General features: G+C 30.9%; 1 protein-coding gene across 1 annotated transcript in view; it reads right to left on the bottom strand.

Moving 5' to 3' along the window:
- LOC106474764 (D-aspartate oxidase-like) overlaps positions 1 to 9,021 on the bottom strand; it is a 25,310-nt gene that overhangs the window by 4,990 nt on the left and 11,299 nt on the right. Inside the window, exons 4-8 of the mRNA XM_022403068.1 lie at positions 7,927 to 7,992; positions 6,289 to 6,343; positions 4,595 to 4,696; positions 3,748 to 3,806; positions 757 to 874 (exon numbers count right to left, since the gene is read on the bottom strand). Of these exons, the coding sequence (XP_022258776.1) occupies positions 757 to 874; positions 3,748 to 3,806; positions 4,595 to 4,696; positions 6,289 to 6,343; positions 7,927 to 7,992 (400 nt within the window). The remainder of the gene's footprint in view (positions 1 to 756; positions 875 to 3,747; positions 3,807 to 4,594; positions 4,697 to 6,288; positions 6,344 to 7,926; positions 7,993 to 9,021) is intronic.

The following is a 9,021-nucleotide window of genomic DNA, read 5'->3' as shown; positions in this document are numbered from 1 at the left end:
CTTGGTGAACTAAATTAACTTATTTTTGAAATATCAACATTATCGTCGTGCACAAACTCACAACGTTTATGTACAAACATCATTGCAGCAACAATGAGTCATCAGCACTGTGACATGAACTATTTAAATTAAAATTGTTTTTGAAAAAAAAAAAAGAGAGAATGGTTAATAAAAATTTAATAATGTAAGTAATATTATGACTTAATATATGTATATCACTTAAATACAAGTTAGTTTATATGCAAGTTGAAGAAGAGGTCGTAACCTAAGTAACATGTCGATACCTAAAATTTTGTTTAAAGTTTGCTTTATCTTGTTTTAGCTTACCAAGAACAAAACTCTTTATACAAACAATTGCTATGATATGAACTTCTTTTCTAAACTGGCAAAGCATAATTATAATTAATTACATTTGTTATCAGACATTACTATTAGGTCTATTATATTTTGTAACACCATATTCTTTATTCAGACTTTTGGGGGTTTTCAAGAAGAAGAGTGTGTAACAGTATTTCAATCATATTGTACCTGTCACATCCATTGCCGAAGACGCATTGCCTCATATTATTCGTAAGTTTAATTTACTACATGCTAAGAAAAACTACACACTTATTGTAAGATGACTTGCTCATTTTATCTTTTATAAGAACGCCTTTTTACAAATTATTACTTTATGAAACCTGACAGCATAGCATATAAATATATATATTTAATCACATTTATATATCTACATCTAATCAACTATAAGTTAAGTACCTCAAGACTGGGTACAAGGCGGATACATCTTTCCCAAATGGACTGTCGGTCATGAGAAGACAAGTCAGTTCTCCAATTGCCTAGTCCTTTAGTACCTCCAAGTGTTACGTAATCAGTCCTAAGGAATTAGCAAAATTTAATTTTCATTTCAACGAAAAATTATGAAGCTTAAAAATGTTCACCTCAGAGGAATATCTGAGAAATTATGAGGTTAATATAGCGTTACACAGTAGCAATTAAATCGCCTTTAATGAGTATAAGAAGTTACTTTGATAGAGACAATAAAATTTTCTTTCGATTTAGATGATATACTAATCACGATTCTTTGTGCTAATACGAACCATCATGGTACTTGTTATAGATTTTATTCACAATACTGCATTTTTTTTTTCATGGAACGTTATTAACAATTTATTTTCGTATAGAAAATTTTTTGCAAATATTTATAAGATAAGCTTAATTATTTGTTTCACATAATGAATTTTGAAATTATTTGTGTATCAAGTTTGTTTGTAATTAAGTACAAAGCTATACAAAGGTCTATCTGTGCTCTGCTCACAACGGGTATCGAAACCCGGATTCTAGCGTTTTAGGTCCACAGACATACCGCTGTGGCTCTGGGAGGCTGTGTATCAAGACTTTATTACTTGACATTTAATAATTATCATAACAACTATTTTATATCTTAAAATTATTAATTTTAATTTTTCCAAAATGTGAGTTGCCAATGGGAAACATGCTTCTGAAGTTAAGTTGTTTTCTCCATGACTGCAATTATCGAAATATCTGAAATATAATTGCCCACATAAAAATACCTATGTTTAAACTTTCTAAAAAGATTTGTAGGGTAATTTATAGGACGATTTAGAATAATTTTGATAATAATATTTTCTACTTTAAACAGTGCTATTTGAATATAATTCCCCATCAATATGCCATATTCAAGCATTGAACGAATAAATGCATAATATATCAACTTTAAAAAGTTAAAAGTATACACGCTTCTTAGTTGTTTTAATGTGCATATAAATTTTCTAATCGTAGAGCAAAGATAATCAACATATTTATCCCATTTAAGATTATTAGCTATTATAACATTTAAATAGCCAATTGTCGTCACTACACTTAAATTGGGATGATTGAAATATATTGTATTACTATGTACAGAATTTATGCTTAATTTGTATAGCGGTTGTCTAATTACATTACCTGAAAATGTGAGTTATTTTATTTTTTCTGTATTCAAAGTTAAAGATTATCACCCAATGATATACTTTGCCATCTGCTAAATTAAAGTGTGTATCCCTAGTTGCTTCTTTATTGTATTAATATCACGGCATGTTCTTAACTTGCATTAGTCTTGAATCCAGTTTTCCTTGCTTTGTGCCGAAGCAAATCGTACAATGATCAGTATGATTTGTTTTTATTATAAGATGGAACTTTATGAGCAGCAGTCTTTGTTTTTTATCAAATGGAACATTATCACTGCTACAACTCGCTCTACGAAAAGTGGTTTTAGGAATTTCCATGTTTATTAACCGAAACTACTGTTGAAGGTTTGTTAACCGAAACTATTGTTGAAGGTTTATTAACCGAAACTACTGTTGAAGGTTTGTTAACCGAAACTATTGTTGAAGGTTTATTAACCGAAACTACTGTTGAAGGTTTGTTAACCGAAACTATTGTTGAGGGTTTATTAATCGAAACTATTGTCGAAGGTTTATTAACCGAAACTACTGTTGAAGGTTTGTTAATCGAAACTATTGTTGAAGGTTTATTGACCGAAACTACTGTTGAAATTTTGTTAACCGAAACTATTGCTGAAGGTTTATTAACCGAAACTATTGTCGAAGGTTTATTAACCGAAACTATTGTTGAAGGTTTATTAACCTAAACTATTGTTGAAGGTTTGTCGTTTATGTAAAGAAATACCTTCAACATTTCTATTCATATATGTTTAATTTTCGCTTGGTAATTTTTTTTTCAGTTGTTTAGCTTCAATACTAATTATTTCATGATTTGCAGAAAACTCACACATTGACATTGATTCTTGTACTTCCTCAAATGTTTTAATTAGTTGGAAATTATTTTTTGTTTCAGCTATAGACACTTGAATCATTCGTAATCCCTTATTAATATCTTCAAATATTTTTTATATATATCTTTTTTTAACTAACTGATCAAATTTTTCAATCAATTTAATATACACCTATTTGTTTTTATCACCATTAACAAGATTCACTTCAGATCTATTAAATTCTCCATTGTTTTCATTTTCATAGGTTACACCCTTAGGATATTTTTATATTTTCCACTCTTTGAACTCACTCATTTCCATTTTTTATTCCACTCTGCAACATAAAACAAAATACTTTTAAAAATGTCAACACAGTATCAAATATATTCATTTTACAACTTGAACAACCATCAGTAACTATCAATTCTGAATTATAAACAGAACAATAGAATCGCGTTGTACTGACATTCTAACTCCAGTATTTTCGCTGTTTTATTTTATCACTTATTCTTTTTTCTATATTATATATATATACTTTTTTTTTCTATATTGTATAAGTGTATATAATTTTTCACTAATATGTATCTCCAATGTCTTTATTTGTACATTTATTATCATTTATGTATAAAGTGTGTTTGAAATATACAGTTTGGTCTTATTAGTTGTTATATAACCTAACCTTACCTTTTCTTGTGGATATTCTTATTCAATTAGCTAGCAATTGCGTGTATACTGAGTGAATTATTACGTAAAGATAATTACGTACAAATACACATATAAATGTAGCAAACAGTTACTTAGTTACCCGTAGAAGCTTGGAAGGCTTTACGAAACATAGGAAATGTTTTCGTCTAAACTTAATACAATGGAACATTTTATATTTCGAAATCCACTACGACTATTAGGAGGTCGCAAGTGATTCATAGTTAATATATTCTGTGTTTCCAAACAGATTTATTTTGTTAAATACTTACCCTGGAATGACGTAAGTGTGTTCTGCAAAATAAAAATGCTTGATCCATGGAGCTGACACCTAATAAGTAGTGTAAAAAAAGAAATTAAAATTTTAGAATTGAAAAACATGGTTAAAAACTTCACGACATGCAAATAAAATTAAACTGTACACCGAGGAATTCAGTCTTGGTGAAAAAACACAACAAAAAACGATAACTACAAGAAGATATGAATAAACTACATCTGACGTAAACAGCTGAGTCTAAGGGATCATTTGTCCAGATCTTTAACTGAGAATGTAAGAGATTGGAATCAATACGCACAAATTACTATGGAACATCATCGTTAGTAACATTTCTGACCCAAATGACTTAAAATACACAAATTATGGAACGTCATCGTAAGTATTGTTTGTTTGTTTTTAAGTTAAGCACAAAGCTACACAATGGGCTATCTGTGCTCTGCCTACCACGGGTATCGAAACCCGGTTTATAGCTTTGTAAGTCCGCAGACACACCGCTGTGCCACTGGGGGGCCATCGTAAGTAGCATTTCTGACCCAGATGACTTAAAATACACAAATTATGGAACGTCATTTGAGTAAAATTTTTATTACCGAGATGGATTAAAACATACAAATTATGGAGCATCGTGGTAATTAACATTTCTGACAGAGATGATTATTCGAAGTCTGTCAAACAACAACTACCTTTCCAAATTGTGCATGATTTAATATGGAACTGATAACTCGTATTTTTACAGAAATATCATGTCGTTTTACAGTTTATGTTTATGAAATCTGTAGTAAAATTACTTTTTTCTATCCACTGCTCCACCTTCTAAGTCAACAAAAGTGTCATAGAACTACCTTGATTACTTGTCCGCGCACCGGTGTCAAGTATTTGTCACCGAACAGATGCTTCGACCCCATTCCTGTACAGTTGACCAGAACATCAAACTGCCCAGCGAGCTGCAAATAAAAATAATTAATTTCGTCAGCTGATCCTAACCAATAAAACGTTACACATTCATATATGTACAGCACCTGCCTTATTACCTACTTCAGAACTGAAAATAGCTAAGAATGATTATGATAATACAGTTATTCCTAGGATCAAAAAGTAATTAATAGTTATAATAAGTTACCCCCAGAATAATAAAATAACTAATAGTTATAATAAGTTTATTCCTAAGATATAAAAATAACTAATAGTTATAATAAGGTTATCATCAGAATAAAAAAAATAACAAATAGTTATAATACAGCTATTCCTAGGATATAAAAGCAATTAATAGTTATAATAAGGTTTCTCGTAGGATGAATATAACTAATAGTAATAATACAGATATTCCTAAGCTAAAAAGTAATAGTTAGAATACAATCATTACTAAAATCAAAAATAACTATTATCTATAGTACAGTTATTCTTAGAATAAAAAAGTAACTAATAGTTCTAATTTCGAAGGATGCTTTAAAGTACAATATGTGAAAGCGTGAAACATTTTTTTTAAAACTGTAATTATGTTTAACCTTCCACTACTTTACGTGATTAATTGTTTAATTTTTATAACTTTCATGTTAAAGTTTAAACATTATTTTTTTCTAATTCTTGCTGAATGATAGGCCAGTACTAAGAACTTTAGATTATCTGACGTGGATGGGTTGAGTATTTTATGTTAATATTCAAGTTTTGTCGATGTCTGCAATTTTCTAAAACACAATTCATTTCCAGTTTCGTATTATAATATGAATATTTGCTCTATAATTACTATTCATATAAATTATAAGCCGAATGGCTATGATTTCCAATATGCGTAGGTCACTTTTATTGGTGTCTTCTAAAATTATCTTAAATTTCTGCTTGAATGGGTAAGTATCAATGCACTCAACTGTGTATTCGCTGATGCTAGTGTTGTACTGTATTTATAAATTCCCTTATTCTTAGTATCTCTGCTGAAGCCTCCTGGTGATGGGACCAATGTACTCAAGTTTGCAACTTGGACGTGCATATAGAATATAAGTATATTACGATTAATAACATAAAAAAATGAAATTAAGAAAATACTTCATAGAAATTATGCATAGGTACAGCTTAACTAATCTTTAAATTACAAAACAGACTAAGATTCATGTTTACCCTTAAGAAGAGGTTTTGTTTTGGTATTTCTCTACGCATACCCAAGTTGCAAGCCTGAATACATTGGTTAAACAGCCAGGAGGCTTCTGGGGAGATACAAGGAACATCAGAATTTAAAACCCAGTACCCTACTAACTGCAACAAACACGCGTTGAGAATGCTGGAGTACAGTGATATTTATCCAGTCAAGCAGCAATTCAAAATTATTTTACGAGCCATAATGAAAGTGGTCTCTGTACGTTGGAAACCATCATCATTCAACTTAAAAGACCAAAGGTCAACAACAAAGAACAAGCTGTACCTCTGAAACTAAAACTCAAGCTCATAAAGACTTCAATATATAAATTCTAAGAAACACAACTGAAAGGAACCTAACATTTAAACATATAAGCATAACTTTAAACAACCAATATTTATTACCTACCTCTTCACAACTTTTGATATTACTACATCGTATTTTTCCGCCTCTAAGTTCGATCCTAGATGGAGAAAACAAGAAGTATTTATGAAAGTGATGCAGAAAGTAGAGTTCGAAATATTTTTGAGTTTGTAATTTAATGAGAAGTTTATAATTATGGTAAGTAATGTCTCCCATAACCTTAGTTTTTGTTGTATATGTCAATATTTCTTATACAGTTTGATGAATCTGCTGTTCTTTACCCTGTCTAAATACGTGTCAGCAGATAGAGGGTAGAACTTTAACACTGATCTTGAATTTCCAGTTGCACCTATACATCTTGTATTATGTTTTGAAATTTTAGAATGGTCTGTTTTTTCACCTGAACGATACCATATGTACACAGTGGGCTGAATGGTCAGGTTGGAATACCATAAAGTTCAAGTACAGCCGTTTCTACTTTTGAACTGCGGATCAGAGTAAAGACAACCAGTCAGCAGCAACCGTCGCCTGGAACGGCTACTCTCAAATGAATAGCGAGATTTACTATCAGCTGAAATTGTGAAACGTGCTTGATATAACCACGTTTCGAACCCGAACTCCGCTGAGCGATGACTGCAGGTTTTGTTTTGACTTTACAGAGCATCGTGCCAAAGTTTGCGGTCGATATTGAGAGTGGCAACATAGCTGAAGTGGCCTGTAAGACAGTGAGTTCATTATGGTTGGTAGCAGCATCAACTTCAACAGGAAAACTGAGCTCACAGCATGGCTACTTGACGGCTGTACAGTACAGGAATGAAGGGGTGACGTCATATACATTTACATAAAACTTTACACCAACATCATTGGTGATAACTTCGTCTTTATGAATGGTAATATTACCCATACTGCACTGTAGACGGGTAGTGGAGGTGTTCTTTAAGAAATAGACTAGTGTCTTATGGAATGGTCAGTTCCAGAAATGAACTCAGTCGAGCATATCTCGAACGCTCTTCAGCATGGAAAATTATTAATTTTTATAAGTTGGTCTCACACTAAAATATAATAAATTTAGAAACACTCGTATATTAAGGTATATTAAGTCTCAAGTTAGAATATGGTCAGTTGATTTTATTTTATCCATTTTTAATGACGAAAAAATTTCCCTAAATACAACTCTTATGATATTGGAATAGAAAGACCATAATAATGGTTAGAAAAGTTCATAAGAACTGTGAATAAGACTGTAATGCGTCACAGGCAATGCCGAACCAGGTAAAGTAGAACTGATTTATGTATTGTATCCTTTGTCAATTTAAACAATGATATTGAACGTAGTTTATCTCAAGTGTGATCAAAATGATGGCATTTGGGGTCCCTACGAAATAACTTATCTTAGCAAGTGTACTTAAATATATATCTCAAGGTCAATATACTTATAGCAACCAAGGGCACAAATATATTCTGTGATGTTTAGTTGCCATAAATATTCAAATTAGAATATCCTATTGTCATATTGCGGTCTCAGACAGACCAACATTCATTACTTATTAAAAAATTAACACACATAAAACTGTATAAACTGCGAAATTATAATAATTTAATATAAACTTTGTTCAATATTTCAATATTATGTCAGAGAGAAATTTATATAAAATATTGGTATTGTATTTCCTATATAGTTACCTGTTTTTCAACCAAGGTAAATAACGGCGACAGTCAACGACAAATAAGGTGTAAAATATTCCAGCCCTGAAAATGAAATTACTTAGACTTAAAGTTTCAGATATAGAAACATAAAAACATTTTATCAAGAATAAGATTGGTTTTATTTTTACTTTTGTGTAATCACTAAATATTTGATGACATACCCTACTCCTAAGATAGCGCCAGAACGGCTGTTTACAATGTGAATTTAACTTGAATTTTGAAATTAAACGGCTAAAGACACAGATAGACTTCCATCAACACGTTTTAAGATATGTTTTATGATGACTTTCAAAATTTGTAGTGCATGCTGGAAGGATTCACACATTTTGATAAAAGTTTAGAAAAAATTACCTTTACACTCCAGATAAATATAAAAGAATATTTATTGAGTGTAAAGGTCGTTTTTGTGAACTTTTATCAAAATATAGTTTATGATTTAACTAGGAACTAGAACAAAAAATTATGCCTGCTTGATGATCTCATCTTAGTGACATATTCGCAAAGGTTTACACAAATAACTAAAAAAAAAACAGGGTTGGTTTAATTTTTCAGTTTAATTCTATTTTTTAATGAAACCACTAAATATATATATTTCGCGATAAATGATACTAAAATAAGTACTGATTCATGATTATTCTGTTGCTTTAGTAATTATTTCGCAATAACTGGTTTAGTCTTTCGCTTCAGCTTTTAGTTTATTTTTTCCTTACGCACATTTTTGACCATCAACGTGTAAGTTTTTGTAGTGAATTGATGATCAGGTAAAATTTAAAATAACAACCAACCTTACACAATATGTCATACGTATGTTTTACCTTAACCAGTAATTTATTTTATTACATCTTGTGTTACCTTGACAAATAATATTGTTGCGTCAGCGAGTCACGTGACTGGTGTGGCGCCCTCTAGTTTCTAGAACTATCTTGTTCTTTCAGGAATGCTCTAGTATTTACTAGATAGGGTAGGCGGGTATATATAAGAGGGGGAAAACGTGACGCGGGCAGATATAATGTAATGTGTGTGTAGACAGTGAGTAATTGAACTGCAGTCAGAAGTATTGTTGACGTTCGT

Source organism: Limulus polyphemus, unplaced genomic scaffold (assembly GCF_000517525.1).
Source record: "Limulus polyphemus unplaced genomic scaffold, Limulus_polyphemus-2.1.2 Scaffold7659, whole genome shotgun sequence".
Lineage (NCBI taxonomy): Eukaryota > Metazoa > Arthropoda > Merostomata > Xiphosura > Limulidae > Limulus > Limulus polyphemus.
Note: the sequence above shows the minus strand (reverse complement) of the source record. Positions and strands in the feature narration are given on the sequence as shown.